This window comes from Trachurus japonicus, unplaced genomic scaffold, assembly GCF_045865225.1.
Source record: "Trachurus japonicus isolate A0001 unplaced genomic scaffold, Traja_1.0 AP030623.1".
Taxonomy (NCBI): domain Eukaryota; kingdom Metazoa; phylum Chordata; class Actinopteri; order Carangiformes; family Carangidae; genus Trachurus; species Trachurus japonicus.
This window is the reverse complement of record NW_028220756.1, coordinates 25374-45330: the sequence shown is the minus strand read 5'-3', so window position 1 is coordinate 45330 and position 19957 is coordinate 25374. Positions and strand designations below refer to the sequence as shown.

At 43.4% G+C, this 19957-nt stretch overlaps 1 protein-coding gene across 1 annotated transcript; it reads left to right on the top strand.

Annotated features, from left to right (window-relative positions):
• The first annotated feature begins 11087 nt into the window (after nt 1-11087).
• Nucleotides 11088-19076, top strand: LOC146960191 (ribonuclease inhibitor-like). The gene is made up of 5 exons (XM_085772550.1): nt 11088-11599; nt 11698-11871; nt 12012-12185; nt 16848-16942; nt 18943-19076. Exons 1-5 carry the CDS (start codon nt 11088-11090, stop codon nt 19074-19076), a joined length of 1089 nt encoding a protein of 362 aa, XP_085628676.1.
• Nucleotides 19077-19957: the final 881 nt, after the last annotated feature.

Here is a 19957-nt window from a genome sequence, read left to right as displayed (position 1 = left end):
TCTCTTTTCACCTCCTCTCTCCCTTGTGTGCTCAGTGCGCTGCACCAACGTTTTAAACAGAGATCCGCTACATGTCTGTCGGCTTTGTTTGTTTATATTTCACAGAACAACTCCCATTGAAAACGATCGATTAACTGCATTTAATTTAATTTAATCAATAAAATTTTTCTTCTTATGAAACGTGGACGGGCGGGCCAGTGATTCGTGTGGGCGGCACTGGCCCGGCCAGGCCCACTCCTGCCTACGCGCCTGGTTGACAGAAGTTCCCTGTTCCCGTTTTGCGAGCCGTTCTTCAGACCTTTTTATGTTCATATTTATTATGTGTAATAAGGGTAATTGGGATAAGTCAAGTCAAGTCGGCAACTACCAAAATTATGACCGAGTTGACGAGTTGTTTTCCGAAATTAGGGACTATTGGACTATTCTGATTTCAGTCAGAGAATTGTTTATCCGATTATAGGGAGGACACCTGAACGCAGCATTCACTGCAGGCCGCAGGAGTGGAGCAGAGCGCTCTTAGTGAGAGCGCTTGGGAAAAAAACAAAAAAAAACAACCCATACCGCAGTGCTGACAAAAAATATATAATAAATCTTATCGGGCCGATAAGTTATGATATCGGATTTATCGAAATGACGTCATAATTTCCTGATATCGGGTCGATAATTATCAGACCGATAACTATCGTGCATCCCTAGTTAACATGTGCCCCGAAAGGAAAATGGCGGCGCTTCGCGGCTATTCGCTTCCACGTCCGGTGTGTCCACGCCATTTGAGATACCCGAAAAGCTTTGAATGAAATACATTTTAATTCGCCAATCATTGATTATTTTTCCTACTCTACGTCGTGGATGAATAATACATCCATGCTCCGCATACAGCACGGAGTTTAGTGAATTGCTAGCTAACGTTAGCTAGCAGGTGCCAGTGAACACGAGGTAGTAGGCCTCAAGATAAAATAGCTTACAATCATCACAAACTACGCAGATTTGATCATCAGTGAATTGATATTAATGTAATACAATAAAAACTGCACGAATAATACACAGATTGATGTAAGAAGACAAAGGATGACTCGGATTACTCACCATTAAGCCTGAGCTAGGAAGATGGCGTCCAGTGGAAAATGAGGATGTCATTTCCTGTCATGTCACTTCCTGTTTTCACTTAAACCGGTAGCCTAAATTGTATGCAAACCAATCACATACATTTTAAATAAAAGAATCTTGTTTGTTTCACAGCTTTGATTATTTAAACCATGTTAATATGTATTAAGTAATTACATTTAATATATTTTAGAATTTACAGAATTATACAGATTATAATTAATTTCAATAGCCTACATAAATTTAAAAAATATTTAATTTAAATAAAATCTAATAGATGTACTATATGCTTAAATATAAACTCTACCATGATTCATTTCTGTGAGTGTAGGCTATAGTTATTTACACCATGTATTTATCCCATGCAGCCGCGCCGTCCTCTCCTCCTGCGCTCTGGGAGTGGACAATATGACAGAGAGACAGTGGTGATAAAATATAGAGAAGGAATTTTGATTTTGAATTTAAGTTAGATTCTAAGAAGATGTTTCTGAAACACCAGTCCGATGCAAAATAAGGGCGCTGTTGAATTAAATCACCGTGGCAACATGGATCTAACGCATACGGGTTGAAATTAAATGTGTGACGGCCGATAATAAAAACATAATCGTTCTTCTCAATCATCATTTCCTGAGTCTGACTTCGGTTCACCACCACACCGTCTGTGTCAGTTTTTAATGTGACAGTGTAGTGCTTTATTGTTTTACTATTATTATTAGTACTAATAACAGTGAATAACTCATTTAAATCAACAAGCCATTGTTTCAGTCTCACAACAAGATCAGAAGAACTGAGTGGCTTTATGTCATTATAGAAATATACAGTTAATTATCCTGAATGGTAAATATATATATAAATGTTAAGTACAATAACAAATGATCTTGTGCTCAAAATATTATTGTTGTTAGGAACATCATTGATAAGAGAGTTGTTCATAGAAAAATCTCAATTCCTGTTGTGATTAAAGCCCTGAGATGACCATCAGGTAGAATTTTTTTTTTTTTTTTTCCCCCAGGTAGAATTTAACAGTGCAGAGTAAAGGTCAGTAACTCTGTCTGTGGTTAAAGTTCTGCTGATCGAATGTTCACTGGAACAAGTGAACCAGTTTCAGCTTTAAGATCATCATACACAGGGCCGGCTCTAGGCATAGGCGATATAGGCGGTCGCCTAGAGCGCCAACTGCTGGAGGGGCGCCGCCAGTCAAGGGAAAAAAAAAAAAAAAAAAGATAATAATAATGATTTATGTCCGCTGGCGCCCCCTCACTTAGTGTTTTCTGTGTAAAAAAAAAAAAAACCCAAAACAAATAAATAAACAATGACAAACATGTTCCTAAATTGTGTATAGTCACACACACAGCAGATACCTGTCTGCAGCAGAAATGCTCTCAAGCCGTTTTCTTGTTAGAAACGCCACATTTTTAATTAGATGTGTGGCACAAATGCCAGCGCGTTTGCGCGACCGTCTCGATATGTTTTTTTTTTTTTCATATTTCGGTCATTTACGCAGTAGAAATGCGGTTCAACTACTGTGATTGGGAGACTCTCCTCTTTCAAATACGCACGGCCGCACGCCCTTGACGACCTGTCAATCAAAACAACTGTGAAGCGCTTCGAAACAGCAGAGTCGTTCAGAGGGAGGGAGGGAGAGAGAGAGAGAGAGAGAGAGAGAGAGAGAGAGAGAGAGAGAGAGAGAGAGAGAGAGAGAGAGAGAGAGAGAGAGAAGCAGTGAGGATGATGACGGTGCTTCAGAGGTTGAACGTTCTGACTAATTTGATGAGGAAGATTATGAAAAAAGAAGAGAGAGTTGAGATTTCAGCCTGCTCAGACAGCAGGGCCAGTGGGCCACAGCTCCAGATCAGCTCCAGCTCTGTATTCAGACCTGCTGAGCTATCAAACTAGTTTTTTTTTCTTTTTTTTCTTTTTTTACCTCTCAAACAGTACCACAATGACAACACATATATAGGGTACATTATATAGGCTAAATATTGTACATTTTGTGTTTTTTTTTGTCTATTTAGTTGATATTTGGAGACAATTTCTCATTTCGGGCTACACACATCTCATGAAGTTTGAAATGTAATGTGAAGTCAATATTTAGCTTCTGTTATCCCACATTTGAGACATTTGGTGAGAATGACAGTTAGGCCTAACATTTATGCTCAAAAAGCAATTTCACAATTTTTTTTCTACACTTATCGCCTTATATCATACAGTATATTCCACTGCTTTTGTGAAGCCCAGACTTTCGTATAGCCATTTCAAGCACCACAACAGTTTGTTCTCATGATTGTGAAGAGACAAATTTTTTCATGTCTTCACCCAGGATTTACTCAATGCAATTTTACTGATTGTTGTGCAAATTGTGTATCTCAGGGTCAGAGGGGACATAGAGATACACTGCTATGTTATCGTTATCATTGTTGGGGGGGGCGCCTGAGAGTAATCTCGCCTAGGGCACCAAAATGGCTAGAGCCGGCCCTGATCATACACACTGTCATTTTAGAAATGTTTCTATTTACTCACAGTATATGTGTCAGGTCTGGGCTGGAAGGAGGTTTTCAGGTGCAGAGTGGCAAAAGGCAGAAGCCAGTTTTATTTTAACAACAAAAAACCACTCCAAAGGAGGGAAACAAAAAACACTCACGATGAGGCAAAAAGGCAAACAGGCAATTGGACAAGGAAGCTCAATAAACTATGGACTATGGGCTGGGGTGAACGAAGGACGAAACACTCTGGCACAAAACAAAGGGAGACACAGAACCTATATAGACACACAGGTAATGGGGAACAGGTGGAGACAATTAGAAATCAAGGCAGGCAGACTGGTGACACACAAGGGAAGGGCAAGTGACCTGAAACGAGAGGGCAGTTAGATTTCAAAATAAAACAGGAAGTCACAAGACAAAAACAAGAACACCATCACTGTGTTGTGACAATATGTTAGAAATAAACCTGGCCCAGAACTTCATGACTGTTTGTCTGTCGCACGATCGATAAATACAGAAATTTGAAATTAATCCAAAAACAGTCATATAGTAAGTCAGAAATCAGTCATACAGTGTAAACCCAGTTTCAAACTGTTTGTCATTCCTCTTTCAGGGAAAATACGGAGACACTCCCAGAGATCCTTTTGAAGACTTTGGAGGATTTGGGAGATGATGATTTTTATACATTCAGGTGGCACCTGTGGCAGAGAGGAGTCCTAGAAGACCTCCCATCAATCCCAAAAAGTCGACTGGAGAAAGCAAACAGAGAAGACACAGTGGATCTACTGGTCCAGACCTACTGTATAAACACTGTGAAAGTCACCAAAACAGTCCTGGAGAAGATTAATCAGAATGATCTACTGAGAAATTTCACACAGCCCATCTCAGAACCCAAACGTAAGTTTGATCAAAAATGTGAAGTTATAAGGACGTTGTAGAGTGGTCAATCGAAACCAGGTGGATGAGGACAGTTTCATCATCCAAAGAGCTTCTTTGGTCTTGTCAGCAGAGTGGGGAGTTTCTGTAGGGAATCTTAAATGTCACATGTGGATAGTGGCAGTCTTACAGCCTGGTCGCACTGGACGCGGAACCGAAGCGCAGCGCCCTGGAGCGGAGGCAGTTTCAGATAGGCGCACATGTTAACCAGTCTGCCTGGTCGCACATCTCACGCTGTGGAGCGCAGTGCACGCACCTGCAGCTCTTCAGATCGGTTTAGTTCTATTTTTCATGCGAGCCGCGAGCGCCGTCTGTCAGGCTGGATAGACCAGATCGTACCAGACAGGAAGTCGGGCACAGAAAAGGCGAGAGAATCCGGTCAATTTTCAAAATAAAATAAATAAAATGATGATTAATTAAGTTGTTGCTTGTCCGTCTATAGCCTAAATATTTGTCAGTTGCGTCTGCACACCAGACACACACACACATGTTTAAAATTACATGTGTGTGTGGAAAACCGAGTCGATGTCTGAAGGGCGCGGAGAGAGGAGGAGAATACGCTCCCAGTGCGACCACCCAAGTGCCCGAGAAGCCGCGCGCAGCTTCCGCGTGCAGTGCGACCAAGGGGTTACAGCCTCACTGAGCTCCAATCAAACTTTGACCTCCAAGGCTGAAACATGAGGTCAACAGTGAAGTGTCAACGCTGCAGTTCCTCTCCTGGCAGGTTGTTGAAGCATCTTGGAGAACTTGCCACAGTTCTTCTGTGGATTGCGGCTGTGTCAGTGTCTTCTGTCTCTTCATGTAATCAGAGACTGACTAATGTGAGATCAGGACTCTGTGGTGGGGCTGTAGCATCTGTTGCAGGACTCACTGTTCTTGTTCATTGAAATTATTATTTTTGACACTGGCGGTAAATTTTGGGTCATTGTTTTGCTGCGGAATAAATTTGGGACCGGTCAGAGGCCTTTTGGATGGTAATGCATGATGGATAAGAATCTAAACATGTACAGAGTCAAAACAGAATCGAGAAACGTGTTAAGAAGCAAAACAATACATGAAAATATGTGGGAGAGGTTCACAATGATGCTAAACATGGAGAGGAATTGATCTCTTTGAAATGCGTCTTTTATAAAACTTTCTAAATGAACACAGAACAGAGAAGGTGTTTCCATGATTCATGTTTTCTATGCAATAACTACAATAATAACTTTTCATTGATGTCATTGGTCCTTTATTCTTACAGAGATTCTCGAAGACATCTTTAAAGCCCCACCTGGAAGAGACCGACCAATCAGAAGAGTGATGACAAAGGGAGTGGCTAGCATTGGGAAAACAGTCTTAACACAGAAGTTCACTCTGGACTGGGCTGAAGACAAAGCCAACCAGGACATACACTTCACATTTCCCTTCACCTTCAGACAGCTGAATGTGCTGAAAGAGAAAAAGTTCAGCTTGGTGGGACTTGTTCATCACTTCTTCTCTGAAACCAAAGAAGCAGGAATCTGCAGGTTTGATCAGTTCCAGGTCGTCTTCATCTTTGACGGTCTGGACGAGTGTCGACCTCCTCTGGACTTCCACAACACTGAGATCCTGACTGATGTGACAGAGTCCACCTCAGTCAACGTGCTGCTGACCAACCTCATCAGGGGGAACCTGCTTCCCTCTGCTCGCCTCTGGATAACCACACGACCTGCAGCAGCCAATCAGATCCCTCCTGAGTGTGTTGACATGGTGACAGAGGTCAGAGGGTTCACTGACCCAATGAAGGAGGGGTACTTCAGGAAGAGGTTCAGAGATGAGGAGCAGGCCAGAGAGATCATCTCCCACATCAAGACCTCACGAAGCCTCCACATCATGTGCCACATCCCAGTCTTCTGCTGGATCACTGCTACAGTTCTGGAGGAGCTGTTGAAGACCAGAGAGGGAGGAGAGCTGCCCAAGACCCTGACTGAGATGTACATCCACTTCCTGGTGGTTCATCTAAAACTGAAGAAGGCCAAGTATGATGGAGGAGCTGAGACAGATCCACACTGGAGTCCAGAGAGCAGGAAGATGATTGAGTCTCTGGGAAAACTGGCTTTTGAGCAGCTGCAGAAAGGAAACCTGATCTTCTATGAATCAGACCTGACAGAGTGTGGCATCGATATCAGAGCAGCCTCAGTGTACTCAGGAGTGTTCACACAGATTTTTAAAGAGGAGAGAGGCCTGTACCAGGACAAGGTGTTCCAACACAGTCTCACTCCCAAGGCGTAATAAACGGACGTTTGGTCAGGGCCCTTTCGCGTTGTTTCCAGACGCTCAAGGTACCCCTCAGCGTGGGACCTGAACGCACAGGGATTTCAATTGATTTTAATGCAATCCCCTCCGCGGCGATATGTGACGCTCAGAGCAAGTGCTCCAGCCATCCATTCACTCCTATTCCGATCCGGCCGCGGTGCTGAAAGACGCCGTGAGCTCCCCTCCCATTGGATAACTGAACCTCGTACCATTTGCAGCTGAATTCGTATATTTATACAGCAATTTGGCCGCAAAAATAACATTTCAACATATTTTTATGTTTTCTGTAACGAGAAATGTGTGTTTTACTTTCAAAATCTATGTTGAACGAATTCAAATTATATTTTGTTTGGCAAATTGAATCTGTTAAAATGTGTACAATATGTTAATTCAGCTTTCTGGCCATAAAAACAACATTTCGGGATATATCTGGCATTGTTTGAGGACATTTCTAGCGAGAAATGTATGTTTTACTCTCTAAATATATGTTGAATGAAAGCAGATTGTGTTTTATTTGTCCTGTAACAATATCACAGCTTGTGCTTATGACTGTCGAGCCGCTTTGGGCGTCATGTTGCCATAACAACGGCCCGCAGAGACTCCGTTCCGCAGTCAGAATCATGGTGCAGCTTCCTCATAATCTGTCATCCATTTCAGCTTTTCTGACTCAGAAGGTCTCTCAGGCATTAAGTCTGAGAGGCTCTGAATCTGAAAAGCTGAAATGGATGAAATATATTTCTAAAAGTCGTACAGTTCTGAATTTGATATCAGTGGTTCCGGGGGCCCGAGACGAACGCGTTGATGTGCGTTCGGTCCTGATTGAGCCATTACTTTTCGAGAGGCGGGGCTTCAAACAGCCGCATTCCTCTGTCTCCAGGAGGCCGCTGTTTCCATAGAAATCAACCGAATCACTTGAAACTTGGCCTGTGGACTCATTGGGTCTCATTCATGAAACGTGAGCAGCACGGATTTGCGTGTAAACCCTGAGCAGCGGAAATTTACGTGGATTTCCGCATTCATCAATCTTTTAGTAGTGCTGATTTTTTCGTAGCTACTCACAAAATCTACACCTGCTCCGGACTGTGTGTAGCGCTTGTGTAAATGTAGGAATGCAAAGAAATACTGCTTGTCACTGTTGAAAATTACAATTTTAATCCGTATTACTCTCTCTCATGTTCAAAATATACCGACGCCTTTGAAACACGTAATTTAAACATGACAAACAATTAGAAATATTTGGAGAGAGAGACGTTTTAAGGATCGGACACGCACAAACATGTCAAGGCTCCATCTAGTGATGATAATAATCTGATATAAAACCGGAAAAAACTTTTTGTGTTGCTACAGTATACGCTCGGTGGGCGCACACTTCACCCTGCACAGCAGCGCAGTCAGCACCGGTTTGGATGGAGCTGAGACAGACGGCTGGTGCTTCTGTAACAATATAACCTGCCTATATAACTTCATGTGTTGATACAACCATGCTCCTATACAGCTGAGGCTGTGAAGAGCCTCCTCCTCCCGTCGCTGCTGTAGCTCTGTAGTTGTGTGTATTTTATTTTTTTTTCATGTTTCATATCGAACTATTCTGGCTTTACTTCTTAAACGGTTCTTTAATCAACCAAGGATACTTAATTCACTAAATCTGTTTCTTCCCTCCAGCCTTTGACCTGTCCCAGTCACACCGCCACTAACAGAAGAGAATTAAATATTTTTTCTGGACTCCACTTTACCCAAAATGACTTCGATCCGTGATCTCTCTTTTTTTCTCTCTCTCCCTCTTTCCTCGTTTGCGTCATGGCCGCAGGTGAGCAGGATGCACCTACCTCCTAATATGGTGGTCAGGATCTCCTTATATGGCTATTCATGTATGGAGATCTATGCTAATTGCTGATCACCGGGGGCGTGTTGTTAGTTTACGATGGGTTGGCATTCATGAAGTTACACACGTGTTTACGATCAAATCTGAGTTTCCCGCACCGTTCATGAATCCGGAGTAGAGTTTTAGTAACGTGAGCTTTTATGTGCAAATCTACGCACAGCTTTACTCACGTTTCATGAATGAGACCCACTGTGAGGCCCTTATCCACTGACCCGACACCCAAATCTGTGGGAGCATGGGAAAGCCAAGTGGCCCCCAGGGGCCTCCAGGGGCCCCCAGCGCAACGGGAACGCAATATTTTGATAGAGGACTCTCTGATATACAACTCATCTAAATTTCATGATGATTACTTAAAGCGTGTGTGTTTTGTTAGGATTAACTTTGATGTTTGACCCCTGCGACCTTTGACACTTACCATGGCCATTTTGGACACTTCTGAGTGGAGCACAGCTCTGATATTTGGCACCGTCAATCTGCTCCAAGGTCTGGACTAGAATCTAAAGATTTCAACTTCCCAGCTCAAAGTATTGGTGTTTTATGCCTGAATTGATAGCAAAAATCGTCAAATTTCACACTAAACCTTGACCTTTGACCCCTTCTGAATGTGGGATTGGTCTGAAATTGCAGATAATGGGTGGCCCTAGGCCCCTGACAAAACCCTGAAACTTTCAGACTTCCAGCTCAAAGCATGTGGAAGTTATTAAAGACTATCTGTTGAATTTAGTCTTGTACACAATGAAGGATTAGAAATGAACACTGCTTTTTGGCCATTTTGGACACTTCTGAGTGGAACACAGCCCTGATATTTGGCACGCTCAATCTGCTCAAAGGTCTGGACTAGAAGCTAACATTTCAGCTTCTCGGCTCCAAGTATTGGTGTTTTATGCCTGAAATAATAGCAAATATCGTCAAATTTCACATGAAAAGTTGACCTGTGACCCCTGTGAAGGTCAGATGGGTCTGTAATTGCTAACACTGGATGACCCTAGGCCCTGCCCTGATAAACCTCTGAACGTAACCCAACGAATGTGGAAGTTATTAAAGAATAGCTGTGTCTCCTGAAAATGGAGCCTTAATCAGTTTGTCCAATTAAATGTAAAACCAGAAATAAAGGAGCTGGCTAAAGTGGTGCAGTTGTGCATAAACATTACTACAGTGGATGGGTTCATTCTACACTATATTATAAACTAAGGTTCCTGGGCAGGAGGAGGGAGAAGGGGGGAGAAATGTTGTTTTCTGGAATTAAAAAAAAAAGGCCTATATGACTTGAGTTACTTGAATTATTTGGACTTTGTTGAAAAAGAGCTGTCTAACTGTTCTGATTCCTCACTGTTTATTCACATGTTGTTGAATTAAATCAACATGGCTTAATTTCCACTCCTCATGATCACAACTGACTAACAAAACACACTGTTAAGGTGTTGTAGTTCCGTCCAGACGCCGTAGATGGCAGTGTCGCAGTCTATGGTGGCGCCGTTGCAATGACGTCACATCCTCGGCAACAACGCGGAAGCTGTCCGCCTGTCGGCTGGAGAAATAGGTCCGGCCTGTAAATCGTTTGAATCCTTCGTATAAATATACTGTCGGTTAAAATGAGGTCACGTTGCAGTTTACATTGCTGAGCAGGTTTGAAAAGCGTGCAGCTTGATTCTGACTGCGGAACGGAGTCTCTGCGGGCCGTTGTTATGGCAACATGACGCCCAAAGCGGCTCGACAGTCACAAGCACAAGCTGTGATATTGTTACAGGACAAATAAAACACAATCTGCTTTCATTCAACATATATTTAGAGAGTAAAACATACATTTCTCGCTAGAAATGTCCTCAAACAATGCCAGATATATTCCGAAATGTTGTTTTTATGGCCAGAAAGCTGAATTAACATATTGTACACATTTTAACAGATTCAATTTGCCAAACAAAATATAATTTGAATTCGTTCAACATAGATTTTGAAAGTAAAACACACATTTCTCGTTAGAAATGTCATAAAAATATGTTGAAATGTTATTTTTGCGGCCAAATTGCTGTATAAATATACGAATTCAGCTGCAAATGGTACGAGGTTCAGTTATCCAATGGGAGGGGAGCTCACGGCGTCTTTCAGCACCGCGGCCGGATCGGAATAGGAGTGAATGGATGGCTGGAGCACTTGCTCTGAGCGTCACATATCGCCGCGGAGGGGATTGCATTAAAATCAATTGAAATCCCTGTGCGTTCAGGTCCCACGCTGAGGGGTACCTTGAGCGTCTGGAAACAACGCGAAAGGGCCCTGACCAAACGTCCGTTTATTACGCCTTGGGAGTGAGACTGTGTTGGGTGTTCTGCTTCGTCCATCTGAGTGTTCAGGAGTTTCTGGCTGCTCTTCATGTCCATCTGACCTTCATCAACTCTGGACTCAATCTGATGTCACGAAAGAAATTAACTTTTAAACTCTTTAAACAGTCCAGTCACAAATCATCACATTTCTACCAGAGCGCTGTGGAGGAGGCCTTACAGAGTCCAAATGGACACCTGGACTTGTTCCTCCGCTTCCTCCTGGGTCTTTCACTGGAGACCCATCAGAATCTCCTACGAGGTCTGATGACTCAGACAGGAAGTGAATCACAGACCAATCAGAAAACAGTCCAGTACATCAAGAAGAAGATCAGTAAGAATCTGTCTGCAGAGAAAAGCATCAACCTGTTCCACTGTCTGAAAGAACTGAATGATCGTTCTCTAGTGGAGGAGATCCAACAGTCCCTGAGATCAGGACGTCTCTCCACAGATGAACTGTCTCCTGGTCAATGGTCGGCTCTGGTCTTCATCTTACTGTCATCAGAAGAAGATCTGGACGAGTTTGACCTGAAGAAATACTCTGCTTCAGAGAAGACTCTTCTGAGGCTGCTGCCAGTGGTCAAAGCTTCAAATAAAGCTCTGTATGTTCACATACATCCATCTACATTTACTGTATCTTCTTCTTTAGTCACAACAAAAATATTAGTTGTTTACTTATGTTTTCCTGATTCCTCTTCAGACTGAATAGCTGTAACCTCTCAAAGCGAAGCTGTGAAGCTCTGTCCTCAGTCCTCAGCTCCCAGTCTTCTAGTCTGAGACACCTGGACCTGAGTAACAACAACCTGCAGAACTCAGGAGTGAAGCTGCTGTCTGGTGGACTGGAGAGTCTACACTGTAGACTGGAGACTCTCAGGTGAGGATACAGATGTTTGTTGGACAGCTGATCTTGAACATCCTTATGTAACTTGTTGGTGAAGATGCTCAACATTTGCAGGACTTTCCTGTTTAAGTGATTTTCTAAAACTCCGAGTTCATCATGTTTTCTATCTCTAGTCTGTCAGGATGTCTGGTCACAGAGGAAGGCTGTGCTTCTCTGGCCTCAGCTCTGAGCTCCAACCCCTCCCATCCGAGAGAGCTGGACCTGAGCTACAATCATCCAGGAGACTCAGGAGTGAAGCTGCTATCTGCTGGACTGGATGATCCAGACTGGAGACTGAAGACTCTCAGGTACAGTCAGACAACAAGGACTCAGTCTGTCTCCTGTCTTTTATGTTTCCCTGCTCGGTCAGTCATCATGAAAGACGTCTGCTTTCTCTTAAGCTGGGGACACACAATGCGATTTTCACAGTCAATGCAAATTTAGAAAAGACTAAAAGGGCCCTAGTTTTGTGGCACAGCGCAGGGTTGCGCAGCCGGTGCAGTGCAAGTTCCGACCAGCGCAGCCTGGCTCAAGGTCAGTTCGGCAGATTGGTAGATTGAGCTGCGCCGAGATGGGTGTGGCAGCGCAGCAGGGGGAGGTGTCACAGATTCAGCTTGGCGTAGAGGAAGTTTCGTGCGAAAATGCCCCGCCGAGGGTGCGCTGAAAGCTCGCCACCTCAAACCAGGTCTACTCTCGGCGCGAGGCGAAGCGCAGCCGGTGCAGTGGAAGTGTGGCTGCCAGGTTACCGTATTGTTTTTATGTTCTGGGACTCCGGATGGAAATTAGCATCGATGCTACAATCCGGCACATTTACATGTTTTTATATGTACATTGATGTGCACTGTCCCAGTCAAATAAACAAATAAAGTAAAGTAAGGTGCGCAGTGCACACACGTCACCAAGACCTCACATGCAGATTTCCACAGTTCCAGGCACATTTCAATGCAATAAATAACCACAATAACCACTATTTAATGCAACTATTGGAATCAACACGTGAATGTATATCTATATAGGTTGTCCCGTCACATCTGATGTCAGATCAAAGGCTGTTGGCAGCGAAACTCCACCTGAATTAACACAGCAGGGACGAACTGGCACTGAAAAGCAGCTGTGGATGTCCCAAAAGCAGGACTGAGGGTGGATGACTGTATGTCGCTGCCGTGTTGAGATACGCACTGTGCCGTTGTGATGATCCGCTTTATTTATTTATTTACTTATTGATTTATTTACGCAGCCGTAATGAAAAACAAAACACAAATCATCAGCTGTGTCCCAATTCAGGGGCTGCAGCCTTCGGAGGACCCAGCCTACGCGGTCTCCGGAGGCAACGGCTTCGGAGGCTCCTCCGTCGGCTGCATCAACGGTCGGTAAATGGGACGGTCTAGCCTTCAGAGCATTACCTGATCCGAACATAAACAACGGCGTAACGTAAACAACGGCCGGACGTTAAACATTTGAAAGTGCCGCTTGCAACGGCTCTACTGCTCCTCCGCTCCTCCTCCTCCTCCTTTTTTTTTTTTTTTTTTAAAGAAGTAGAATCAATACAAGGGCAGTTATCATTCATATACTAATAAACAAACCATTGAACAGCAGCCAGGGGGCTAAGCTTCAGGCTGTTAAGGCTATTAAGTGAATAGAGAATAAAGAGCACAAGTAATGTGTTTTCATAGCTTTCTTATTAAAAGTTGTCACACTCAGATGCTTTGCCTCAGCTCCTCACCTGTGCAGCCAGAGCAGAGCTCAGCTCAGCGGGCGACCACGCCTCTGAGCCGGCCGCAGAGCCGGGTTACCGTGGCTACAGCACAGAGCTGCTCCGTTCGATAGCTAGCGGCTAGGTTGCTAATAACAACAACGGTGCAGCAAAGCATCTTGGGATACGGGAGGCCGCGAAGGATAGTAGCGATGCATCCTCCGAATGCAGGGGAAAGGAGGACGCATTTGGAGGCTGCATTTGGAGGACCCTTCGAATTTAGACGAATTGGGACGGCCTTCGCGCAGCGCTGTGACGTAATTGGCCTTCAAATGCACCCTCCGAAGGATGCAGCCCCTGAATTGGGACACAGCTATCATCTCTCTTAGCCCACCACAACAGCCTCGGTATCAGATATTTTATTGATTTCACAAAAACAAACAACGAACCATACAGCACAGACACAGCCAAACTGCAAATCAAAAATACATTAGATTCAAGATTCAAGATTCCATTTATTTGCCATTTTATGTTGATAGATAGATAGATAGATAGATAGATAGATAGATAGATAGATAGATAGATAGATAGATAGATAGATAGATAGATAGATAGATAGATAATACTTTATTAATCCCTTGGGAGGTTACCCTCAGGGAAATTGAGGTTCCAGCAAGCAGCACAGCACCGATCATACATTAAAAAGGCACAGATAGATATAGAATATAAAAATATAAAATATAAAGTGCAGTCAGGGCTAAAACAACAGTAATAAATACATATAAATTAGGGCCGGGACTTTAACGCGTTAATTACGATTAATTAATTACACACAAAAAATGACGCGTTAAAAAAAAATAACGCATTTTAATCGCACTTACTTTGCACCACGGAACGTTTCTGACTGGATGAGTTTCAGGCGTACTGATTACACTGGAGCACAATCATTTAACAAGCCGCCAACACTGATCCCGTTAATATAAACACTGATCCTATAATACATCCATGCACTGATCACTGCAAGGGAGAGAGGAGGTGAAAAGAGACAACACCACTGTTACCTGTTGTATACTGGCCTCAGCCTGTATCATCGCTAACACAGAAACCAGTGAGTAACGAGTTAAAGCCTCTGACACTGATCACTGCCTGAGGAGTTTTAATGCAGCCTGACCGCAGCTCAAACCGACCCGGTGCCTCACGGTGACCAAGCTTTGATAAACACACCGGACCCGCGCTGGTTTACAGTATCCTGCCCTATTTTAGTTAATTTAATAATAAAAAAAAAAGCACTAGTCACGGGGAAGCTGAGAGCAGCGGAGTTTCCTCTGCTGCAGCTGAACAGCTGACATGTGGTCAAGACGTAGCTACAGACCTGTCAGTGTTTCATGGTGCATTTCAGAGCTGTCTGTCTTCAGACTGTTCTGACCCAGTGTTTCCCATCGTTTGGGCCCGCCACAGTCTCTCACAGAAAAAAAAAAATTTGTCTACGTGCGGTGCGCCCGCACGCGAGAGAGGCGGCAGTTTGAGAGGCTGACTGGCAGAGATGAGAGCTGGTGAAACGCTAGCATGGTTATTTAAAACACCATCACTGATCTCTGCCTGCACATAGATCACAGACAGGGGCGCATGCTAAAATCGCGCTAATTGCTCAGCTGCAGCGCTATATTGCCCCCCCCTGAAATCCTGTGGGAAACAGCCTGAACTGTCCCTGAACATCACACAGAGACAACATGGAGCTGCGTGATTGGTTACTGAGTTTTATTAATGTTTACATCTGGCTGCTGAGTTCAACAAATCAGTAAATGCTACTGTGATTTAAGTAGCCTACTACAGTAATCATCATAGTGTATTGGCAGGAAAGACCATTTAATCTGTACGTATCAAATATCGATTAATGAATTAATCGATAATTTGCATCCCTAGTCTGTTGGTCTTGGGTAAGTACCACCTTGAAAAAAAACATGTTTTGTTGCTTAAGCTTATATATTCAGTCATTCAATGGTATACTAAAATCCATGTGAAAAAAAAATGCTTCTCACTGTTCTCAGGTCAAATATTTATATGCGATCAAAATGCGATTAATTGTGATTAATTAATTACAAAGCCTCTAATTAATTCAATTAATATTTTTAATCGAGTCCCAGCCCTAATATAAATACATCAATCCTAATCTAAATTTTTTCCCCATCCCCTCTCACTCCCATACTCGCCTCGCTGCACTGGTTACCAATATCTTTCAGAATTCAATTTAAGCTCACCCAATCTAATTTTGTTATGTTATATGGACATAAATAATATATTTACAGGCTACATATTTTACATTTGTCCTTTCAACATAATACATTTAAGTTCAATTTATTAAAATAGGTTTTCATCCAATTTAACTTATACTTATTAGTCTGACCTAATTCTAGTTTGTCAACAGGTTCCACACAAATTAATTTAGTAAACCCAACATATTTTTGTTATTTCCTTTATTCACCAATATACATTCAACATTTTGTTGCCACTTGGTACAAAATAATACCCCACAAGACATTATGGTGCAGCATGGTTCAACACTAACAGTTTTAAACTACCATCCAACTGCAGTCCCACAATACAACAGGCTTGCAGTTCTCCATTTTTTTTGTAACAGCATGATAATTTAACCATGACACCTGCTGCTGTCAACTTTTATTTTAATATTGTGGAGGGAATACCCTGAAATGTACTTAAATTAAAGGAATAGTTCAACATTTTGGCAAATTGGCCCATTGCCATAATCGCTATCGTCATAGCAGTAGGTTCATTACCTTTAATTGTCGGTGCAAGCTATTTTTAGAACGGTGGAGCAGAGCCGTGAGCTGCTCAGAGCTACGCTACGGAGGCTCATTATGGGATTTCTTGGTTTCCCTCATCAAACTCATCAAATACACAATCCAACAACTCCACAACGCTCTGGTGGACAAGTTGTGAGCTGCACATTGTTACCCAACATTAACAATTATAAACCACCTTAATGCAGCATAAACAACTCTGCTATTTCCTAACAGATAACCATTTTATTCACATTCGGCATCCAGATCAATGTTTGGTTCATTCATACAGTTTGTTCTTGAGCATTTGTACCTTGGTTGAGAGTCTGCCAGCATCCAGTTGAAGGAAGAGCCTCTGAAGTACAGTTCCTTAGGATAACTGAGGTTCAGTGCTACACCCATTAAGAGTTCATATGCAGAGGCGACGTCTCCCAGGTCATGTAGAACTTCAACATCCTCGATCACTATGCCAACATCAGCTGGAGGTGTGGTGGTGGCATCACCTCCCTCAACTCTGATGCTGTAGATGCCATGGGTAACTTGCTCAAGCTCCCTCTGGACAGCAGCACCATCAGTATCCTTTACATAGGGGAGAAAGAAAGGACACAACCAATCTATGAAATCACAGATTTTGTAGAATGTTAACTTTTGCCTTTCAGGTTTCCCTTAATGAAAATAGCATGATACTTCTAATATATCTCTCAGAGTTGACCATGTACTGCTGTCATGCATGCGCGCTTCTCTCTGTGTGTGTGAATGCCAATAACGGACAAAGAGTGCTATGCGGAGAAAAAGGAACGAAACGATATTGCGTTGGTCGAGCCAAAAGCCGAAAAATCTATTTGCGGCGGACGCAATTTATTTGTGGCGGGCCGCCACTAATAAATTAATGTAAGGGAAACACTGCATTCATTGTGTGCGCCACGACCCCCCCATAGTCAGACTAGCTTAATCTAGTCAGAAGAGCATGAACTGACTGATCGACTGAAGTGGAGATGACCGGATTCAACTCTGAGAGATAACTATGACCTGGACGAACAAGAACCTTCACAGATATTTCTATATACAACAAGCATTTTTTTTTAGCAACAATCTAATGCAATCCAATACAAAAGCAATGCCATCATTAGGGTCCGGGCAGCGCAGCTGCCAGGACACTATTGTATTCCTAGGAATTCTTCTTCTTCTTCTTCTTCTTCTTCTTTCTTCTTTCTTCTTTCTTTCTTTAGGGTCCGGGCAGCTAAGCTGCCGGGACACTATTGTATTCCGAGGAATTCTTCTTCTTTCTTTCTTTCTTTCTTTCTTTCTTTCTTTTTCCAAGGAAGTCATACTTCCCATGGGCGAAAACTCACCAAACTTTACAGAAACATCCAACGTCATGCCAGATTTACTCAACTCCAAGGACATGTGCCCCCCCCTCCTAGGGGGGGCACAATAAGCGTTTAAATTTAAAAACTTTAAAAATTCCTACCAAACCAACGGTAGATGTTACAGTGTTGAAACTTCACCACAATGTAGCCTCAATACTGCTGAAACTTTTGTCCACTTAAACTTATTACAAATTATGAAGTCCATCACTCTGTTTTTTTCAATAACTGTAAAACTTTTAAAATGTATCTCCTCCCACAATTTTTGCTCAATTGACACCAAACCTGCTACAGAGCATCTCCAGACCGTCCTCCACAAAACTTGTTTCTCGGATTTTTGATTAAGCAAAAATTGAGCCTACAGTGCATGAAAACGTTTGACTGTAAACACTACTGTAAACATATACCATCAAATTCTTGATAAATACATTTTCAATCTTCCTGAAAAAAAAATGACAATATTCTGGAGTCATGGTTGATGAAGTTTGGCAAATATCTGAATTTTATCTCAAAAACCGAATTTTTGAGAACATTTTGAATTCTGCTCTCATGGAAACAACTGCAGAGAGTATGTGAGAGTAGAATTTATAAACATCATATTTTCTCTTATGAAGCAAAACACTTATCATTAAAAACAAATCACCAACATTTCCATGCTGTCAAGATGCAATTTATGTATTATCAGATTTTTGTTTAGATGACTGAATTTCTGACTTTTGACCATTTCATCACAACAGCTGCCCAGGCACTGACTCACCTGAGTGAATAAATGAAGCTACACAGCAGGTCTCGCTACCAGCCAATTAACTCAGCGAGTTAGGAGCTGGTTCTTGGTGTCAGAGGTTGTGAGTTCGAGACCCAGCGAGGGTGATGATAACGATGACAGACCAAATGTCACATGTCCTCAAGCTGTTTTGGGCGAGTGGGGCAAGAGCGAATGAAATGACTTGACTCACCACAGTAGAGACACAGCCTGTTGCAGTCACGGACAATGAGATCCTTAATGGCATCACTCAGCCCCTTGCGATAAACACTGAGAAGAGCATTGGTGTCCCATCGGCTCTCCGCTGCCAGGATCCGGAACTCCAGGGTATACTAAGCCACAGAGCGAGACCCCTGACGGATTACCAGCAAACGACTGGCGGCGTCCTTCCCGTCTACAGGGTGATTGAACACTGCCTGAAACTCCCTCTTAAACTGTGCGTAGTCGGTAGCAAGAGAAAGGTTGCCTTCAACTGCAGCTATAGCCCAGCTGAGGGCCTCATCAACAAGAAGAGACATGACCAAGGCAATCCTAGACCCATCGGAAGAATATCTGGACGGCTGATGAGTGAAAAGTAACTCACATTGAGCGAGGAAACCCCGACAGTGGTTGAAATCTCCGTCGAAAGGCCTAGGGCTGACTAAGTTGGGCTCAGATTGGGGGCGCGCTTGGACTGGGGAGGCCGCAGAACCCGCTGCTGCACTGGGAGGGCAGGGGCTGGTGTTGGCGACGGGATCTGGAAGTCCGCTGACAGGGGTTTGGGCTGTAAGGGTATCCAGGGATTTCTGAATGTCGGCCAAAGCTCCGGAGATGGCGCTCACTTGGGTGGAAAGGGACGCCACAGATCCTACTGTGGAACGGGAGGCATTTTCCAGCACTGTAATTCGACTTTGCACAGTGGGAAAGGCCGTCTTCAACTCCTGCTGCAGCTCGGCAAGGTCATAGGCCTACTTGGCAATCAAACCTCCTAATTCTGCAGGAGTCTGGTTCCCTGCCCCTGGGGACCCGGCTTGGCTCATATTGGCTTGAACGTTCTGTTAGGCTCTAAAGTAACAGTAGCCAAATGTGCCAGGTACCCCAGAGACAAAGACACAGAATCGTGCTTCAAGTTTAACAAATTTATTAAAGGGCGTTACGTGGGAGTGGAGCTGGGCCGAGGAGGGAGAGAGGGGGTATCCAGGGAGAGGTGAGAGGGTGGAGGGTCCACGTGGTGGTTTGGTGGGGGTGAAGGTGAGGGGCTTGGAAGGCGTGGAGGAAGCGAGGAGACACTGGTTTTGCGGAGGGAGCCTGGAACAAACAAAAAAGAGAACAGGGTTAGCAAAGAAACACTACACAGTCTTTTCGAAGATTCACGAGCGCTGAGAATGCTGCTAGGACACAGCCGGCTAAACTGACCACAATAGTCAACGTTCAAGCAACGGGCGCCTCCTCTTATACTCAGGCAGAGTAGATGATGATG

Coding starts and splice junctions, on each gene's coding strand:
- LOC146960191 (XM_085772550.1), top strand. CDS start 11,088: ATGTCACGAAAGAAATTAACTTTTAAACTCTTTAAACAGTCCAGTCAC. Junction 12,186..16,847: donor TGGAGACTGAAGACTCTCAG/GTACAGTCAGAC, acceptor TGCCAACATCAG/CTGGAGGTGTGGTGGTGGCA. Junction 16,943..18,942: donor TCTGGACAGCAGCACCATCA/GTATCCTTTACA, acceptor AACTGTGCGTAG/TCGGTAGCAAGAGAAAGGTT.